This window comes from Sander lucioperca, chromosome 10 (genome assembly GCF_008315115.2).
Source record: "Sander lucioperca isolate FBNREF2018 chromosome 10, SLUC_FBN_1.2, whole genome shotgun sequence".
In the NCBI taxonomy this organism is placed as follows: domain Eukaryota; kingdom Metazoa; phylum Chordata; class Actinopteri; order Perciformes; family Percidae; genus Sander; species Sander lucioperca.
The window spans coordinates 5,782,649-5,806,289 of record NC_050182.1 but is presented as its reverse complement, the minus strand read 5'-3'; the positions used below and the strand labels follow the sequence as shown (position 1 = coordinate 5,806,289).

Sequence of the window (23,641 nt, the reverse complement as noted above, 5' to 3'; positions counted from 1 at the left end):
AACGAGGGACGTGCCTCTATCTTTATAATACATCAAAAAAGAGATACGTACCTCCATCTTTATAATACATTAACCAAAGAGGGATGTACCTCCATCTTTATAATACATCAACCAAAGATAGACGTACCTCCATCTTTATAATACATCAACCAAAGATAGACGTACCTCCATCTTTATAATACATCAACCAAAGAGAGGCATACCTCCATCTTTATAATACATTAACCAAAGAGGGACATATCTCCATCTTTAAAATACATTAACCAAAGAGGGACATACCTCCATCTTTATAATACATTAGTCAAAGAGGGACATACCTCAATCTTTATAATACATTAGCCAAAGAGAGATATACCTCCATCTTCATAATACATTAAACAAAGAGGGACATACCTCCATCTTTATAAAACATTAGCCAAAGAGGTACATACCTCCATCTTTATAATACATTACTTAAAGAGGGACATACCTCCATCTTTATAATACATTAACCAAAGAGCGACATACCTCCATCTTTATAATACATTACCTAAAGAGGGACATACCTCCATCTTTATAATACATTACCTAAAGAGGGACATACCTCCATCTTTATAATACATTACCCAAAGAGAGACGTTCCTCCATCTTTATAATACATTAGCCAAAGAGCGACGTACCTCCATTTTTATAATACATTACCCAAAGAGGGACATACATCCATCTTTATAATACTTTAGCCAAAGAGGGACGTACCTCCATTTTTATAATACATTACCCAAAGAGGGACATACCTCCATCTTTATAATCCATTAGCCAAAGAGGGATATACCTCCATCTTTATAATACATTGGCCAATGAGCGACATACCTCCATCTTTATAATACATTAGCCAAAGACGGACATACCTCCATCTTTAAAATACATTAACCAAAGAGGGACATACCTCCATCTTTATAATACATTACCTAAAGAGGGACATACCTCCATCTTTATAATACATTACCTAAAGAGGGACATACCTCCATCTTTATAATACATTACCCAAAGAGAGATGTTCCTCCATCTTTATAATACATTAGCCAAAGAGGGACATACCTCCATCTTTATAATACATTAGCCAAAGAGGGACATACCTCAATCTTTATAATACATTAGCCAAAGAGAGACATACCTCCATCTTCATAATACATTAAACAAAGAGGGACATACCTCCATCTTTATAAAACATTAGCCAAAGAGGTACATACCTCCATCTTCATAATACATTACTTAAAGAGGGACATACCTCCATCTTTATAATACATTAACCAAAGAGCGACATACCTCCATCTTTATAATACATTAGCCAATGAGCGACATACCTCCATCTTTATAATACATTAGCCAAAGAGGGACATACCTCCATCTTTAAAATACATTAACCAAAGAGGGACATACCTCCATCTTTATAATACATTACCTAAAGAGGGACATACCTCCATCTTTATAATACATTAGCCAAAGAGGGACATACCTCCATCTTTATAATACATTAGCCAAAGAGAGACATACCTCCATCTTCATAATACATTAACCAAAGAGGGACGTACGTCCATCTTTATAATAAATCAACCAAAGAGAGACGTTCCTCCATCTTTATAATACATTAGCCAAAGAGCGACATACCTCAATCTTTATAATACATTAGCCAAAGAGCGACATACCTCCATCTTTATAATACATTTACCAAAAAGGGTCATACCTCCATCTTTATAATACATCAACCAAAGATAGACTTACCTCCATCTTTATAATACATTAACCAAAGATGGACATACCTCTATCTTTAAAATACATTAACCAAAGAGAGACGTTCCTCCATCTTTATAATACATTAGCCAAAGAGCGACGTACCTCCATTTTTATAATACATTACCCAAAGAGGGACATACATCCATCTTTATAATACTTTAGCCAAAGAGGGACGTACCTCCATTTTTATAATACATTACCCAAAGAGGGACATACCTCCATCTTTATAATCCATTAGCCAAAGAGGGATATACCTCCATCTTTATAATACATTAGCCAATGAGCGACATACCTCCATCTTTATAATACATTAGCCAAAGACGGACATACCTCCATCTTTAAAATACATTAACCAAAGAGGGACATACCTCCATCTTTATAATACATTACCTAAAGAGGGACATACCTCCATCTTTATAATACATTACCTAAAGAGGGACATACCTCCATCTTTATAATACATTACCCAAAGAGAGATGTTCCTCCATCTTTATAATACATTAGCCAAAGAGCGACGTACCTCCATTTTTATAATACATTACCCAAAGAGGGACATACCTCCATCTTTATAATACTTTAGCCAAAGAGGGACGTATCTCCATTTTTATAATACATTACCCAAAGAGGGACATACCTCCATCTTTATAATCCATTAGCCAAAGAGGGATATACCTCCATCTTTATAATACATTAGCCAAAGAGCGACATACCTCCATCTTTATAATACTTTAGCCAAAGAGGGACGTACCTCCATTTTTATAATACATTACCCAAAGAGGGACATACCTCCATCTTTATAATACTTTAGCCAAAGAGGGACGTACCTCCATTTTTATAATACATCAACCAAAGATAGACGTACCTCCATCTTTATAATACATCAACCAAAGATTGACGTACCTCCATCTTTATAATACATCAACCAAAGAGAGGCATACCTCCATCTTTATAATACATTAACCAAAGAGGGACATATCTCCATCTTTAAAATACATTAACCAAAGAGGGACATACCTCCATCTTTATAATACATTAGCCAAAGAGGGACATACCTCAATCTTTATAATACATTAGCCAAAGAGAGACATACCTCCATCTTCATAATACATTAAACAAAGAGGGACATACCTCCATCTTTATAAAACATTAGCCAAAGAGGTACATACCTCCATCTTCATAATACATTACTTAAAGAGGGACATACCTCCATCTTTATAATACATTAACCAAAGAGCGACATACCTCCATCTTTATAATACATTAGCCAATGAGCGACATACCTCCATCTTTATAATACATTAGCCAAAGAGGGACATACCTCCATCTTTAAAATACATTAACCAAAGAGGGACATACCTCCATCTTTATAATACATTACCTAAAGAGGGACATACCTCCATCTTTATAATACATTAGCCAAAGAGGGACATACCTCCATCTTTATAATACATTAGCCAAAGAGAGACATACCTCCATCTTCATAATACATTAACCAAAGAGGGACGTACGTCCATCTTTATAATAAATCAACCAAAGAGAGACGTTCCTCCATCTTTATAATACATTAGCCAAAGAGCGACATACCTCAATCTTTATAATACATTAGCCAAAGAGCGACATACCTCCATCTTTATAATACATTTACCAAAAAGGGTCATACCTCCATCTTTATAATACATCAACCAAAGATAGACTTACCTCCATCTTTATAATACATTAACCAAAGATGGACATACCTCTATCTTTAAAATACATTAACCAAAGAGGGACATACCTCCATCTTTATAAAACATTAGCCAAAGAAGGACATACCTCCATCTTTATAATATATTACCTAAAGAGGGACATACCTCCATCTTTATAATACATTAACCAAAGAGGGACGTACGTCCATCTTTATAATAAATCAACCAAAGAGAGAAGTACCTCCATCTTTATAATACATTAACCAAAGAGAGGCATACCTCTATCTTCATAATACATTAACCAAAGAGGGACATACCTCCATCTTTATAATACATTAACCACAGAGGGACATACCTCCATATTTAAAATACATTAACCAAAGAGGGACATACCTCCATATTTAAAATACATTAACCAAAGAGAGACATACCTCTATCTTTATAATACATTAGCCAAAGAGAGACATACCTCCATCTTTATAATACATTAACCAAAGAGAGGCATACCTCTATCTTCATAATACATTAACCAAAGAGGGACATACCTCCATCTTTATAATACATTAACCACAGAGGGACATACCTCCATATTTAAAATACATTAACCAAAGAGGGACATACCTCCATATTTAAAATACATTAACCAAAGAGAGACATACCTCTATCTTTATAATACATTAGCCAAAGAGAGACATACCTCCATTTTTATAATACATTAGCCAAAGAGAGACATACCTCCATCTTTATAATACATTAACCAAAGAGCGACATACCTCCATCTTTATAATACATTAACCAAAGAGCGACATACCTCCATCTTTATAATACATTAGGCAAAGAGGGACATACCTCCATCTTTATAATACATTAGCCAAAGAGGGATATACCTCCGTCTTTATAATACATTAGCCAAAGAGAGACATACCTCCATCTTCATAATACATTAACCAAAGAGGGACATACCTTCATCTTTAAAATACATTAACCAAAGAGGGACGTACCTCCATCTTTATAATACATTAACCAAAGAGGGACATACCTTCATCTTTAAAATACATTAACCAAAGAGGGACGTACCTCCATCTTTATAATACATTAGCCAAAGATGGACATACCTCCATCTTTATAATACATTAACCAACGAGGGACGTGCCTCTATCTTTATAATACATCAAAAAAGAGATACGTACCTCCATCTTTATAATACATTAACCAAAGAGGGATGTACCTCCATCTTTATAATACATCAACCAAAGATAGACGTACCTCCATCTTTATAATACATCAACCAAAGATAGACGTACCTCCATCTTTATAATACATCAACCAAAGAGAGGCATACCTCCATCTTTATAATACATTACCCAAAGAGGGACATACCTCCATCTTTATAATCCATTAGCCAAAGAGGGATATACCTCCATCTTTATAATACATTAGCCAATGAGCGACATACCTCCATCTTTATAATACATTAGCCAAAGACGGACATACCTCCATCTTTAAAATACATTAACCAAAGAGGGACATACCTCCATCTTTATAATACATTACCTAAAGAGGGACATACCTCCATCTTTATAATACATTACCTAAAGAGGGACATACCTCCATCTTTATAATACATTACCCAAAGAGAGATGTTCCTCCATCTTTATAATACATTAGCCAAAGAGCGACGTACCTCCATTTTTATAATACATTACCCAAAGAGGGACATACCTCCATCTTTATAATACTTTAGCCAAAGAGGGACGTATCTCCATTTTTATAATACATTACCCAAAGAGGGACATACCTCCATCTTTATAATCCATTAGCCAAAGAGGGATATACCTCCATCTTTATAATACATTAGCCAAAGAGCGACATACCTCCATCTTTATAATACTTTAGCCAAAGAGGGACGTACCTCCATTTTTATAATACATTACCCAAAGAGGGACATACCTCCATCTTTATAATACTTTAGCCAAAGAGGGACGTACCTCCATTTTTATAATACATCAACCAAAGATAGACGTACCTCCATCTTTATAATACATCAACCAAAGATTGACGTACCTCCATCTTTATAATACATCAACCAAAGAGAGGCATACCTCCATCTTTATAATACATTAACCAAAGAGGGACATATCTCCATCTTTAAAATACATTAACCAAAGAGGGACATACCTCCATCTTTATAATACATTAGCCAAAGAGGGACATACCTCAATCTTTATAATACATTAGCCAAAGAGAGACATACCTCCATCTTCATAATACATTAAACAAAGAGGGACATACCTCCATCTTTATAAAACATTAGCCAAAGAGGTACATACCTCCATCTTCATAATACATTACTTAAAGAGGGACATACCTCCATCTTTATAATACATTAACCAAAGAGCGACATACCTCCATCTTTATAATACATTAGCCAATGAGCGACATACCTCCATCTTTATAATACATTAGCCAAAGAGGGACATACCTCCATCTTTAAAATACATTAACCAAAGAGGGACATACCTCCATCTTTATAATACATTACCTAAAGAGGGACATACCTCCATCTTTATAATACATTACCTAAAGAGGGACATACCTCCATCTTTATAATACATTACCCAAAGAGAGACGTTCCTCCATCTTTATAATACATTAGCCAAAGAGCGACATACCTCCATCTTTATAATACTTTAGCCAAAGAGGGACGTACCTCCATTTTTATAATACATTACCCAAAGAGGGACATACCTCCATCTTTATAATACTTTAGCCAAAGAGGGACGTACCTCCATTTTTATAATACATTACCCAAAGAGGGACATACCTCCATCTTTATAATCCATTAGCCAAAGAGGGATATACCTCCATCTTTATAATACATTACCCAAAGAGAGACGTTCCTCCATCTTTATAATACATTACCCAAAGAGAGACGTTCCTCCATCTTTATAATACATTACCTAAAGAGGGACATACCTCCATCTTTATAATACATTACCCAAAGAGAGACGTTCCTCCATCTTTATAATACATTAGCCAAAGAGCGACATACCTCCATCTTCATAATACATTAAACAAAGAGGGACATACCTCCATCTTTATAAAACATTAGCCAAAGAGGTACATACCTCCTTCTTTATAATACATTACTTAAAGAGGGACATACCTCCATCTTTATAATACATTAACCAAAGAGCGACATACCTCCATCTTTATAATACATTAGCCAAAGAGCGACATACCTCCATCTTTATAATACATTAGCCAAAGAGGGACATACCTCCATCTTTAAAATACATTAAGCAAAGAGGGACATACCTCCATCTTTATAATACATTACCTAAAGAAGGACATACCTCCATCTTTATAATACATTACCTAAAGAAGGACATACCTCCATCTTTATAATACATTACCTAAAGAGGGACATACCTCCATCTTTATAATACATTACCCAAAGATAGACGTACCTCCATCTTTATAATACATCAACCAAAGATAGACGTACCTCCATCTTTATAATACATCAACCAAAGAGAGGCATACCTCCATCTTTATAATACATTAACCAAAGAGGGACATATCTCCATCTTTAAAATACATTAACCAAAGAGGGACATACCTCCATCTTTATAATACATTAGCCAAAGAGGGACATACCTCAATCTTTATAATACATTAGCCAAAGAGAGACATACCTCCATCTTCATAATACATTAAACAAAGAGGGACATACCTCCATCTTTATAAAACATTAGCCAAAGAGGTACATACCTCCATCTTTATAATACATTACTTAAAGAGGGACATACCTCCATCTTTATAATACATTAACCAAAGAGCGACATACCTCCAACTTTATAATACATTAGCCAATGAGCGACATACCTCCATCTTTATAATACATTAGCCAAAGAGGGACATACCTCCATCTTTAAAATTCATTAACCAAAGAGGGACATACCTCCATCTTTATAATACATTACCTAAAGAGGGACATACCTCCATCTTTACAATACATTACCTAAAGAGGGACATACCTCCATCTTTATAATACATTACCTAAAGAGGGACATACCTCTATCTTTATAATACATTACCCAAAGAGAGACGTTCCTCCATCTTTATAATACATTAGCCAAAGAGCGACATACCTCCATCTTTATAATACTTTAGCCAAAGAGGGACGTACCTCCATTTTTATAATACATTACCCAAAGAGGGACATACCTCCATCTTTATAATACTTTAGCCAAAGAGGGACGTACCTCCATTTTTATAATACATTACCCAAAGAGGGACATACCTCCACCTTTATAATCCATTAGCCAATGAGGGATATACCTCCATCTTTATAATACATTACCCAAAGAGAGACGTTCCTCCATCTTTATAATACATTACCTAAAGAGAGACGTTCCTCCATCTTTATAATACATTACCTAAAGAGGGACATACCTCCATCTTTATAATACATTACCCAAAGAGAGACGTTCCTCCATCTTCATAATACATTAAACAAAGAGGGACATACCTCCATCTTTATAAAACATTAGCCAAAGAGGTACATACCTCCTTCTTTATAATACATTACTTAAAGAGGGACATACCTCCATCTTTATAATACATTAACCAAAGAGCGACATACCTCCATCTTTATAATACATTAGCCAAAGAGCGAGATACCTCCATCTTTATAATACATTAGCAAAAGAGGGACATACCTCCATCTTTAAAATACATTAAGCAAAGAGGGACATACCTCCATCTTTATAATACATTACCTAAAGAAGGACATACCTCCATCTTTATAATACATTACCTAAAGAGGGACATACCTCCATCTTTATAATACATTACCCAAAGAGAGACGTTCCTCCATCTTTATAATACATTAGCCAAAGAGCGACATACCTCCATCTTTATAATACATCAACCAAAGATAGACGTACCTCCATCTTTATAATACATCAACCAAAGATAGACGTACCTCCATCTTTATAATACATCAACCAAAGAGAGGCATACCTCCATCTTTATAATACATTAACCAAAGAGGGACATATCTCCATCTTTAAAATACATTAACCAAAGAGGGACATACCTCCATCTTTATAATACATTAGCCAAAGAGGGACATACCTCAATCTTTATAATACATTAGCCAAAGAGAGACATACCTCCATCTTCATAATACATTAAACAAAGAGGGACATACCTCCATCTTTATAAAACATTAGCCAAAGAGGTACATACCTCCATCTTTATAATACATTACTTAAAGAGGGACATACCTCCATCTTTATAATACATTAACCAAAGAGCGACATACCTCCATCTTTATAATACATTAGCCAATGAGCGACATACCTCCATCTTTATAATACATTAGCCAAAGAGGGACATACCTCCATCTTTAAAATTCATTAACCAAAGAGGGACATACCTCCATCTTTATAATACATTAGCCAAATAGCGACATACCTCCATCTTTATAATACATTAGCCAAAGAGGGACATACCTCCATCTTTAAAATACATTAACCAAAGAGGGACATACCTCCATCTTTATAATACATTACCTAAAGAGGGACATACCTCCATCTTTATAATACATTACCTAAAGAGGGACATACCTCCATCTTTATAATACATTACCCAAAGAGAGACGTTCCTCCATCTTTATAATACATTAGCCAAAGAGCGACATACCTCCATCTTTATAATACATCAACCAAAGATAGACGTACCTCCATCTTTATAATACATCAACCAAAGATAGACGTACCTCCATCTTTATAATACATCAACCAAAGAGAGGCATACCTCCATCTTTATAATACAGTAACCAAAGAGGGACATATCTCCATCTTTAAAATACATTAACCAAAGAGGGACATACCTCCATCTTTATAATACATTAGCCAAAGAGGGACATACCTCCATCTTTAAAATACATTAACCAAAGAGGGACATACCTCCATCTTTATAATACATTACCTAAAGAGGGACATACCTCCATCTTTATAATACATTACCTAAAGAGGGACATACCTCCATCTTTATAATACATTACCCAAAGAGAGACATTCCTCCATCTTTATAATACATTAGCCAAAGAGCGACATACCTCCATCTTTATAATACTTTAGCCAAAGAGGGACGTACCTCCATTTTTATAATACATTACCCAAAGAGGGACATACCTCCATCTTTATAATACTTTAGCCAAAGAGGGACGTACCTCCATTTTTATAATACATTACCCAAAGAGGGACATACCTCCATCTTCATAATACATTAAACAAAGAGGGACATACCTCCATCTTTATAAAACATTAGCCAAAGAGGGACATACCTCCATCTTTATAATACATTACCTAAAGAGGGACATACCTCCATCTTTATAATACATTACCTAAAGAGGGACATACCTCCATCTTTATAATACATTACCCAAAGAGAGACGTTCCTCCATCTTTATAATACATTAGCCAAAGAGCGACATACCTCCATTTTTATAATACATTACCCAAAGAGGGACATACCTCCATCTTTATAATCCATTAGCCAAAGAGGGATATACCTCCATCTTTATAATACATTACCCAAAGAGAGACGTTCCTCCATCTTTATAATACATTAGCCAAAGAGCGACATACCTCCATCTTTATAATACATTAGCCAAAGAGGGACATACCTCCATTTTTATAATACATTTACCAAAGAGGGACGTACCTCAATCTTTATAATACATCAACCAAAGATAGACTTACCTCCATCTTTATAATACATCAACCAAAGAGCGGCATACCTCCATTTTTATAATACATTAACCAAAGACGGACATACCTCCATCTTTAAAATACATTAACCAAAGAGAGACATACCTCCATTTTTATAATACATTAACCAAAGAGAGACATACCTCCATCTTCATAATACATTAACCAAAGAGAGACATACCTCCATTTTTATAATACATTAACCAAAGAGAGACATACCTCCATCTTTATAAAGCATTAGCCAAAGAGGGACATACCTCCATCTTTATAATACATTACCTAAAGAGGGACATACCTCCATCTTTATTCTACATTACCCAAAGAGAGACATACCTCCATCTTTATAATACATTAGCCAAAGAGCGACATACCTCCATCTTTATAATACATTAACCAAAGAGGGACATACCTCTATCTTTATAATACATTAACCAAAGAGGGACGTACCTCCATCTTTATAATACATCAACAAAAGATAGACGTACCTCCATCTTTATAATACATCAACCAAAGATAGATGTACCTCCATCTTTATAATACATCAACCAAAGAGAGGCATACCTCCATCTTTATAATACATTAACCAAAGAGGGACATATCTCCATCTTTAAAATACATTAACCAAAGAGGGAAATACCTCCATCTTTATAATACATTAGCCAAAGAGAGGCATACCTCCATCTTTATAATACATTAACCAAAGAGGGACATATCTCCATCTTTAAAATACATTAGCCAAAGAGCGACATACCTCCATCTTTATAATACATTACCTAAAGAGGGACATACCTCCATCTTTATAATACATTACCCAAAGAGAGACGTTCCTCCATCTTTATAATACATTAGCCAAAGAGCGACATACCTCCATCTTTATAATACATTAGCCAAAGAGAGACGTTCCTCCATCTTTATAATACATTAGCCAAAGAGCGACATACCTCCATCTTTATAATACATTTACCAAAGAGGGACGTACCTCCATCTTTATAATACATCAACCAAAGATAGACTTACCTCCATCTTTAAAATACATTAACCAAAGAGGGACATACCTCTATCTTTATAATACATTAGCCAAAGAGAGACATACCTCCATCTTCATAATACATTAACCAATGAGAGACGTTCCTCCATCTTTATAATACATTAGCCAAAGAGCGACATACCTCCATCTTCATAATACATTAAACAAAGAGGGACATACCTCCATCTTTATAAAACATTAGCCAAAGAGGTACATACCTCCATCTTTATAATACATTACTTAAGGAGGGACATACCTCCATCTTTACAATACATTAACCAAAGAGCGACATACCTCCATCTTTATAATACATCAACCAAAGAGCGGCATACCTCCATTTTTATAATACATTAACCAAAGACGGACATACCTCCATCTTTAAAATACATTAACCAAAGAGAGACATACCTCCATTTTTATAATACATTAACCAAAGAGAGACATACCTCCATCTTCATAATACATTAACCAAAGAGAGACATACCTCCATTTTTATAATACATTAACCAAAGAGAGACATACCTCCATCTTTATAAAGCATTAGCCAAAGAGGGACATACCTCCATCTTTATAATACATTACCTAAAGAGGGACATACCTCCATCTTTATTCTACATTACCCAAAGAGAGACATACCTCCATCTTTATAATACATTAGCCAAAGAGCGACATACCTCCATCTTTATAATACATTAACCAAAGAGGGACATACCTCTATCTTTATAATACATTAACCAAAGAGAGGCATACCTCCATCTTTATAATACATTAACCAAAGAGGGACATATCTCCATCTTTAAAATACATTAACCAAAGAGGGAAATACCTCCATCTTTATAATACATTAGCCAAAGAGAGGCATACCTCCATCTTTATAATACATTAACCAAAGAGGGACATATCTCCATCTTTAAAATACATTAGCCAAAGAGCGACATACCTCCATCTTTATAATACATTACCTAAAGAGGGACATACCTCCATCTTTATAATACATTACCCAAAGAGAGACGTTCCTCCATCTTTATAATACATTAGCCAAAGAGCGACATACCTCCATCTTTATAATACATTAGCCAAAGAGAGACGTTCCTCCATCTTTATAATACATTAGCCAAAGAGCGACATACCTCCATCTTTATAATACATTTACCAAAGAGGGACGTACCTCCATCTTTATAATACATCAACCAAAGATAGACTTACCTCCATCTTTAAAATACATTAACTAAAGAGGGACATACCTCTATCTTTATAATACATTAGCCAAAGAGAGACATACCTCCATCTTCATAATACATTAACCAATGAGAGACATACCTCCATTTTTATAATACATTAACCAAAGAGAGACATACCTCCATCTTTATATTACATTAGCCAAAGAGGGACATACCTCCATCTTTATAATACCAAAGAGAAACATACCTCCATCTTTATAATACATTAGCCAAAGAGCGACATACCTCCATCTTTATAATACATTAACCAAAGAGGGACAAACCTTCATCTTTAAAATACATTAACCAAAGAGGGACGTACCTCCATCTTTATAATACATTAGCCAAAGATGGACATACCTCCATCTTTATAGTACATTAACCAACGAGGGACGTGCCTCTATCTTTAAAATACATCAACCAAAGAGAGACGTACCTCCATCTTTATAATACATCAACCAAAGATAGACGTACCTCCATCTTTATAATACATCAACCAAAGAGAGGCATACCTCCATCTTTATAATACATTAACCAAAGAGGGACATATCTCCATCTTTAAAATACATTAACATAAGAGGGAAATACCTCCATCTTTATAATACATTAGCCAAAGAGGGACATACCTCAATCTTTATAATACATAAGCCAAAGAGAGACATACCTCCATCTTCATAATACATTAAACAAAGAGGGACATACCTCCATCTTTATAAAACATTAGCCAAAGAGGTACATACCTCCATCTTTATAATACATTACTTAAAGAGGGACATACCTCCATCTTTATAATATATTAACCAAAGAGCGACATACCTCCATCTTTATAATACATTAGCCAAAGAGCGACATACCTGCATCTTTATAATACATTAGCCAAAGAGCGACATACCTGCATCTTTATAATACATTAGCCAAAGAGAGACATACCTCCATCTTCATAATACATTAACCAATGAGAGACATACCTCCATTTTTATAATACATTAACCAAAGAGAGACATACCTCCATCTTTATATTACATTAGCCAAAGAGGGACATACCTCCATCTTTATAATACCAAAGAGAGACATACCTCCATCTTTATAATACATTAACCAAAGAGCGACATACCTCCATCTTTATAATACATTAGCCAACGAGGGACATACCTCCATCTTTAAAATACATTAACCAAAGAGGGACATACCTCCATCTTTATAATACATTACCTAAAGAGGGACATACCTCCATCTTTATAATACATTACCTAAAGAGGGACATACCTCCATCTTTATAATACATTAACCAAAGAGGGACGTACCTCCATCTTTAAAATACATTAACCAAAGAGGGACATACCTCCATCTTTATAATACATTACCTAAAGAGGGACATACCTCCATCTTTATAATACATTACCCAAAGAGAGACGTTCCTCCATCTTTATAATACATTAGCCAAAGAGCGACATACCTCCATCTTTATAATACATTAGCCAAAGAGAGACGTTCCTCCATCTTTATAATACATTAGCCAAAGAGCGACATACCTCCATCTTTATAATACATTTACCAAAGAGGGACGTACCTCCATCTTTATAATACATCAACCAAAGATAGACTTACCTCCATCTTTAAAATACATTAACTAAAGAGGGACATACCTCTATCTTTATAATACATTAGCCAAAGAGAGACATACCTCCATCTTCATAATACATTAACCAATGAGAGACATACCTCCATTTTTATAATACATTAACCAAAGAGAGACATACCTCCATCTTTATATTACATTAGCCAAAGAGGGACATACCTCCATCTTTATAATACCAAAGAGAAACATACCTCCATCTTTATAATACATTAGCCAAAGAGCGACATACCTCCATCTTTATAATACATTAACCAAAGAGGGACAAACCTTCATCTTTAAAATACATTAACCAAAGAGGGACGTACCTCCATCTTTATAATACATTAGCCAAAGATGGACATACCTCCATCTTTATAGTACATTAACCAACGAGGGACGTGCCTCTATCTTTAAAATACATCAACCAAAGAGAGACGTACCTCCATCTTTATAATACATCAACCAAAGATAGACGTACCTCCATCTTTATAATACATCAACCAAAGAGAGGCATACCTCCATCTTTATAATACATTAACCAAAGAGGGACATATCTCCATCTTTAAAATACATTAACATAAGAGGGAAATACCTCCATCTTTATAATACATTAGCCAAAGAGGGACATACCTCAATCTTTATAATACATAAGCCAAAGAGAGACATACCTCCATCTTCATAATACATTAAACAAAGAGGGACATACCTCCATCTTTATAAAACATTAGCCAAAGAGGTACATACCTCCATCTTTATAATACATTACTTAAAGAGGGACATACCTCCATCTTTATAATATATTAACCAAAGAGCGACATACCTCCATCTTTATAATACATTAGCCAAAGAGCGACATACCTGCATCTTTATAATACATTAGCCAAAGAGGGACATACCTCCATCTTTATAATACATTAGCCAAAGAGGGACATACCTCCATCTTTATAATACATTAACCAAAGAGGGACGTACCTTCATCTTTATAATACATCAACCAAAGATAGACGTACCTCCATCCTTATAATACATCAACCAACGATAGACGTACCTCCATCTTGATATTACATTAACCAAAGAGAGGCATACCTCCATCTTTAAAATACATTAACCAAAGAGGGACATACCTCTATCTTTATAATACATCAACCAAAGATAGACGTACCTCCATCCTTATAATACATCAACCAACGATAGACGTACCTCCATCTTGATATTACATTAACCAAAGAGAGGCATACCTCCATCTTTAAAATACATTAACCAAAGAGGGACATACCTCTATCTTTATAATACATTAGCCAAAGAGAGACATACCTCCATCTTCATAATACATTAACCAATGAGAGACATACCTCCATCTTTATAATACATTAGCCAAAGATGGACATACCTCCATCTTTATAGTACATTAACCAACGAGGGACGTGCCTCTATCTTTAAAATACATCAACCAAAGAGAGACGTACCTCCATCTTTATAATACATCAACCAAAGATAGACGTACCTCCATCTTTATAATACATCAACCAAAGAGAGGCATACCTCCATCTTTATAATACATTAACCAAAGAGGGACATATCTCCATCTTTAAAATACATTAACATAAGAGGGAAATACCTCCATCTTTATAATACATTAGCCAAAGAGGGACATACCTCAATCTTTATAATACATAAGCCAAAGAGAGACATACCTCCATCTTCATAATACATTAAACAAAGAGGGACATACCTCCATCTTTATAAAACATTAGCCAAAGAGGTACATACCTCCATCTTTATAATACATTACTTAAAGAGGGACATACCTCCATCTTTATAATATATTAACCAAAGAGCGACATACCTCCATCTTTATAATACATTAGCCAAAGAGCGACATACCTCCATCTTTATAATACATTAGCCAAAGAGGGACATACCTCCATCTTTATAATACATTAGCCAAAGAGGGACATACCTCCATCTTTATAATACATTAACCAAAGAGGGACGTACCTTCATCTTTATAATACATCAACCAAAGATAGACGTACCTCCATCCTTATAATACATCAACCAACGATAGACGTACCTCCATCTTGATATTACATTAACCAAAGAGAGGCATACCTCCATCTTTAAAATACATTAACCAAAGAGGGACATACCTCTATCTTTATAATACATTAGCCAAAGAGAGACATACCTCCATCTTCATAATACATTAACCAATGAGAGACATACCTCCATCTTTATAATACATTACCTAAAGAGGGACATACCTCCATCTTTATAATACATTACCTAAAGAGGGACATACCTCCATCTTTATAATACATTACCCAAAGAGAGACATACCTCCATCTTTATAATACATTACCTAAAGAGGGACATACCTCCATCTTTATAATACATTACCCAAAGAGAGACATACCTCCATCTTTATAATACATTACCTAAAGAGGGACATACCTCCATCTTTATAATACATTACCCAAAGAGGAACGTCCCTCCATCTTTATAATACATCAACCAAAGAGAGTCGTACCTCCATCTTTATAATACATTAACCAAAGAGAGGCATACCTCCATCTTTATAATACATTAACCAATGATGGACATACCTCCATCTTTATAAAACATTAGCCAAAGATGGACATACCTCCATCTTTATAATACATCAACCAAAGATAGACGTACCTCCATCTTTATGATACATTAACCAAAGAGAGGCATACCACCATCTTTATAATACATTACCTAAAGAGGGACATACCTCCATCTTTATAATACATTACCTAAAGAGGGACATACCTCCATCTTTATAATACATTAGCCAAAGAGCGACATACCTCCATCTTTATAATACATTAGCCAAAGAGAGACATACCTCCATCTTTATAATACATAAACCAAAGATAGACGTACCTCCATCTTTATAATACATCAACCAAAGATAGACGTACCTCCATCTTTATAATACATCAACCAAAGAGAGGCATACCTCCATCTTTATAATACATTAACCAAAGAGGGACATATCTCCATCTTTAAAATACATTAACCAAAGAGGGAAATACCTCCATCTTTATAATACATTAGCCAAAGAGAGGCATACCTCCATCTTTATAATACATTAACCAAAGAGGGACATATCTCCATCTTTAAAATACATTAGCCAAAGAGCGACATACCTCCATCTTTATAATACATTACCTAAAGAGGGACATACCTCCATCTTTATAATACATTACCCAAAGAGAGACGTTCCTCCATCTTTATAATACATTAGCCAAAGAGCGACATACCTCCATCTTTATAATACATTAGCCAAAGAGAGACGTTCCTCCATCTTTATAATACATTAGCCAAAGAGCGACATACCTCCATCTTTATAATACATTTACCAAAGAGGGACGTACCTCCATCTTTATAATACATCAACCAAAGATAGACTTACCTCCATCTTTATAATACATTAACCAAAGACGGACATACCTCCATCTTTAAAATACATTAACCAAAGAGGGACATACCTCTATCTTTATAATACATTAGCCAAAGAGAGACATACCTCCATCTTCATAATACATTAACCAATGAGAGACATACCTCCATTTTTATAATACATTAACCAAAGAGAGACATACCTCCATCTTTATATTACATTAGCCAAAGAGGGACATACCTCCATCTTTATAATACCAAAGAGAGACATACCTCCATCTTTATAATACATTAACCAAAGAGCGACATACCTCCATCTTTATAATACATTAGCCAACGAGGGACATACCTCCATCTTTAAAATACATTAACCAAAGAGGGACATACCTCCATCTTTATAATACATTACCTAAAGAGGGACATACCTCCATCTTTATAATACATTACCTAAAGAGGGACATACCTCCATCTTTATAATACATTAACCAAAGAGGGACGTACCTCCATCTTTAAAATACATTAACCAAAGAGGGACATACCTCCATCTTTATAATACATTACCTAAAGAGGGACATACCTCCATCTTTATAATACATTACCTAAAGAGGGACATACCTCCATCTTTATATTACATTAGCCAAAATTGGGACATACCTCCATCTTTATAATACCAAAGAGAAACATACCTCCATCTTTATAATACCAAAGAGAAACATACCTCCATCTTTATAATACATTAGCCAAAGAGCGACATGCCTCCATCTTTATAATACATTAACCAAAGAGGGACAAACCTTCATCTTTAAAATACATTAACCAAAGAGGGACGTACCTCCATCTTTATAATACATTAGACAAAGATGGACATACCTCCATCTTTATAATACATTAACCAACGAGGGACGTGCCTCTATCTTTATAATACATCAACCAAAGAGAGACGTACCTCCATCTTTATAATACATTAGCCAAAGAGCGACATACCTCCATTTTTATAATACATTACCCAAAGAGGGACATACCTCCATCTTTATAATCCATTAGCCAAAGAGGGATATACCTCCATCTTTATAATACATTACCCAAAGAGAGACGTTCCTCCATCTTTATAATACATTAGCCAAAGAGCGACATACCTCCATCTTTATAATACATTAGCCAAAGAGGGACATACCTCCATTTTTATAATACATTTACCAAAGAGGGACGTACCTCCATCTTTATAATACATCAACCAAAGATAGACTTACCTCCATCTTTATAATACATCAACCAAAGAGCGGCATACCTCCATTTTTATAATACATTAACCAAAGACGGAAATACCTCCATCTTTAAAATACATTAACCAAAGAGAGACATACCTCCATTTTTATAATACATTAACCAAAGACGGACATACCTCCATCTTTAAAATACATTAACCAAAGAGAGACATACCTCCATTTTTATAATACATTAACCAAAGAGAGACATACCTCCATCTTCATAATACATTAACCAAAGAGAGACATACCTCCATTTTTATAATACATTAACCAAAGAGAGACATACCTCCATCTTTATAAAGCATTAGCCAAAGAGGGACATACCTCCATCTTTATAATACATTACCTAAAGAGGGACATACCTCCATCTTTATTCTACATTACCCAAAGAGAGACATACCTCCATCTTTATAATACATTAGCCAAAGAGCGACATACCTCCATCTTTATAATACATTAACCAAAGAGGGACATACCTTCATCTTTAAAATACATTAACCAAAGAGGGACGTACCTCCATCTTTATAATACATCAACCAAAGATAGACGTACCTCCATCTTTATAATACATCAACCAAAGATAGATGTACCTCCATCTTTATAATACATCAACCAAAGAGAGGCATACCTCCATCTTTATAATACATTAACCAAAGAGGGACATATCTCTATCTTTAAAATACATTAACCAAAGAGGGACATACCTCTATCTTTATAATACATTAGCCAAAGAGAGACATACCTCCATCTTCATAATACATTAACCAATGAGAGACATACCTCCATTTTTATAATACATTAACCAAAGAGAGACATACCTCCATCTTTATATTACATTAGCCAAAGAGGGACATACCTCCATCTTTATAATACCAAAGAGAAACATACCTCCATCTTTATAATACCAAAGAGAAACATACCTCCATCTTTATAATACATTAGCCAAAGAGCGACATGCCTCCATCTTTATAATACATTAACCAAAGAGGGACAAACCTTCATCTTTAAAATACATTAACCAAAGAGGGACGTACCTCCATCTTTATAATACATTAGCCAAAGATGGACATACCTCCATCTTTATAATACATTAACCAACGAGGGACGTGCCTCTATCTTTATAATACATCAACCAAAGAGAGACGTACCTCCATCTTTATAATACATCAACCAAAGATAGACGTACCTCCATCTTTATAATACATCAACCAAAGAGAGGCATACCTCCATCTTTATAATACATTAACCAAAGAGGGACATATCTCCATCTTTAAAATACATTAACCAAAGAGGGAAATACCTCCATCTTTATAATACATCAACCAAAGATAGACGTACCTCCATCTTTATAATACATCAACCAAAGAGAGGCATACCTCCATCTTTATAATACATTATCCAAAGAGGGACATATCTCCATCTTTAAAATACATTAACCAAAGAGGGAAATACCTCCATCTTTATAATACATTAGCCAAAGAGGGACATACCTCAATCTTTATAATACATAAGCCAAAGAGAGACATACCTCCATCTTCATAATACATTAAACAAAGAGGGACATACCTCCATCTTTATAATATATTAACCAAAGAGCGACATACCTCCATCTTTATAATACATTAGCCAAAGAGCGACATACCTCCATCTTTATAATACATTAGCCAAAGAGGGACACACCTCCATCTTTATAATACATTAGCCAAAGAGGGACATACCTCCATCTTTATAATACATTAACCAAAGAGGGACATATCTCCATCTTTAAGATACATTAACCAAAGAGGGAAATACCTCCATCTTTATAATACATCAACCAAAGATAGACGTACCTCCATCTTTATGATACATTAACCAAAGAGAGGCATACCACCATCTTTATAATACATTAATCAAAGAGGGACATACCTCCATCTTTAAAATACATTAACCAAAGAGGGACATACCTCTATTTTTATTATACATAATCCAAAGAGGGAAATACCTCCATCTTTATAATACATTAGCCAAAGAGAGACATACTTCCATCTTTATAATACATTAACCAAAGAGGGACATACCTCCATCTTTAAAATACGTTAGCCAAAGAGGGACATACCTCCATCTTTAAAATACATAAGCCAAAGAGGAACATACCTCCATCTTTAAAATACATAAGCTAAAGAGGGACATACTTACATCTTTAAAATACATTAACCAAAGAGGGACATACCTCCATCTTTATAATACAGTAGCCAAAGATAGACATATCTCCGCATTTCGCCCTCTTACCGTACGTACACACATGGCCGACTTGAGCTTCTAAAGATACCAGAAGTCATTCATTTTCAATGGAAGCTTCTCTCAGTTGCAAGAAGCGGAAAATCTGTCACCATCGCGTTTTGGGCGTTTTGAGCGACCAGAGCGTCAATCAGAAAGTTGAAGTTTGGTCAACTTTATGGAAATGAGCTATGACGCAGTTCACTGGCAAGCAGCGGCAAACGCCAGCAACCAATCAGAATATAGACGTCCTTTCGCGCTGGCTGATCCCAGAGAAACATACAATGTAAACTTTGGTTCCTACCAAAGCATTAGTTCCGAGAAAATGGAGGAAAAGCTCATTTATGATATGACGTTGTTTGCGTATAGGCACCAGTTAACGTTACCTGCCGGTCACATGGTCTCTAAACAGTCTGCTCACAGTGAACGGTCACATGGTCTCTTAACAGTCTGCTCACATGAACGGTCACATGCAAAGCAACAAGACCAAAGTTAATATTGGGAGTGGCTAGAACACCTGCGTGTAAACAATGGAGATACTAAGAGATAATTTCGGGTTCGGCCACCGTTGGAGCAAGGGCTAGAAAGTAATATTCAGTTGGTTGTCATATACAATTTCACCGCTATATAGGAGAAATTCTCGCACAATGTAGCTTTCACCAAGATTGTCAGTGCAAGCAAAAACCTATGCAAAAGATGCTATAATCACAGAGAAAAGATGTAAAGAGACTTCTCAAACTGCTTGTGTGTGCTGTTTGTGTCCAGGCTACCAGAATGAGCTGGTCTTCCGTAAAAATGATGGGTCCTTTGCTGTTTGGAAGGATAGAAGGAGCAGCACCTGGTGAGGCATCCAAACATCCATGATACATAATTGTTTACACATTCCTCCTCTAACTTAGATCCTGACTATACAGCCCGGTCTCACGGCAGGTTGTGTAAATGTCACGTTATTTTTAATCTATTGATACGTGTTCACGAAAATGGTAGGGAGTAGTATAAAGAGCCGAAAATCCGCGTATGGAGGGTGGTCGGTGTGGTGGATGGGTCAAACAATACAGGACTTTCACCCGGGGGAGCAGGGTTCGCGTCCCACGTGTGGTGTTTTGTTTCCCGTAGTCTTCCTAATCACAACCGTCCCGTTACTGTCGCGCATCCCCCGCGGCCGTCTCCCGACGTGTGAGGAACCCTTTCCCCGTAGGGTTTTTCCTAAACCCAACCTCCGCCATCCCATTATTGTCGCGCGTCCCCCGCGGCTGTCTTGCGGCCACTTCCCGGCATATGGGGCGTCCTTTTTGACCATCTCCCGGTAAAAAAATGTGCCCGTGAACACGAAAAATAATGTGACATTTACATGTAAAAAATGAAAAAAACGTGCCCGTGAACACGTTTCAATAGATTAAAAATAACGTGACATTTACACGAACTGCCGTGAGACAGGTATTGGACTATGTGACAATGGTGTATATAATACAATTAAATACAATAATACTTCATGTACAGTTTCATGTACATGCAGATGTAATACACTGTATTACATCCTCATGTACATGAAACTATTTCACATTCTCCTCTCCTCTCTAAGGCTGACAGCTTATGTTGCCAAGGTGTTTGCCATGGCTAACAATCTGGTGGCAGTGCAAAACGAACACATCTGTGAAGCCATCAAGTTTCTGATTCTCAGGGCACAGCAACCTCACGGCTTGTTTAGAGAAGTTGGAACGGTTATCCATGGAGAGATGATTGTGCGTATACTGATTTCATTGACATCTAATCTTAATCTTGGTGCTACAAAAACAGCTGATCGAGATGAATACAATTACATACAGTGTATGAATATGAAAAATGTGTGTGTGTGTGTGTGTGTGTGTGTGTGTGTGTGTGTATGTGTGTGTGTGTGTCTGTGTCTGTGTGTGTGTTATACCCTAAAGAACTGAGTATTGTGCTTGTTAAGTGATATTGTGAAGATTTGCTGCGTGTCACTGGTCCATGAGTTTGTGTATTGCATTGGTATTATTTGTGTCCCTGTACTATTTTTCTTCATGTGGACATAAATAAATGATTAAAATGTGTGTGTGTGTGTGTGTGTGTGTGTGTGTGTGTGTGTGTGTGTGTGTGTGTGTGTGTGTATGTGTGTCTGTGTATGTGTGTGTGTGTGTGTGTGTGTGTGTGTGTGTGTGTGTGTGTGTGTGTGTGTGTGTGTAGGGTGATGTGAGAGGAGCAGATTCAGATGCCTCCATGACGGCCTTCTGCCTCATTGCCATGCAGGAGTCTCGCACACAATGTGCTGCCAGTGTTAACGTGAGTACTTCATCTGCAAACAATGGTTTCTGTTTTCCCTTACCTTTTTCATCTCATTTACGGACTCCACACTAGTGATGAGCGACACATAGTTAATGTGCTAGTCATCTTAGTCTTTTTTAAACATTATTATTAGCCACTTACGTTAATGTAGTTGTTATGGTTTTGCTCTTTGGCTTTGGAATTACCATTTAGTTACCACTGTAGGTAATGTTTCTCAGACATGCTAACGATTGCAGCCTACGTTTTAATTTTTTTTTACCTTTATCCAGATAAGTC

General features: G+C 35.6%; 1 protein-coding gene across 3 annotated transcripts in view; it reads left to right on the top strand.

The window, feature by feature from the left end:
• The window catches only part of LOC116062590 (complement C3-like), a 78,513-nt gene that overhangs the window by 36,115 nt on the left and 18,757 nt on the right, over window positions 1-23,641 (top strand). For all 3 annotated transcript variants that reach the window (XM_036006702.1, XM_036006703.1, XM_036006704.1), the window contains exons 26-28: window positions 21,830-21,905; window positions 22,647-22,806; window positions 23,267-23,362. In XM_036006702.1, coding sequence (XP_035862595.1) covers window positions 21,830-21,905; window positions 22,647-22,806; window positions 23,267-23,362 — 332 coding nt within the window. The remainder of the gene's footprint in view (window positions 1-21,829; window positions 21,906-22,646; window positions 22,807-23,266; window positions 23,363-23,641) is intronic.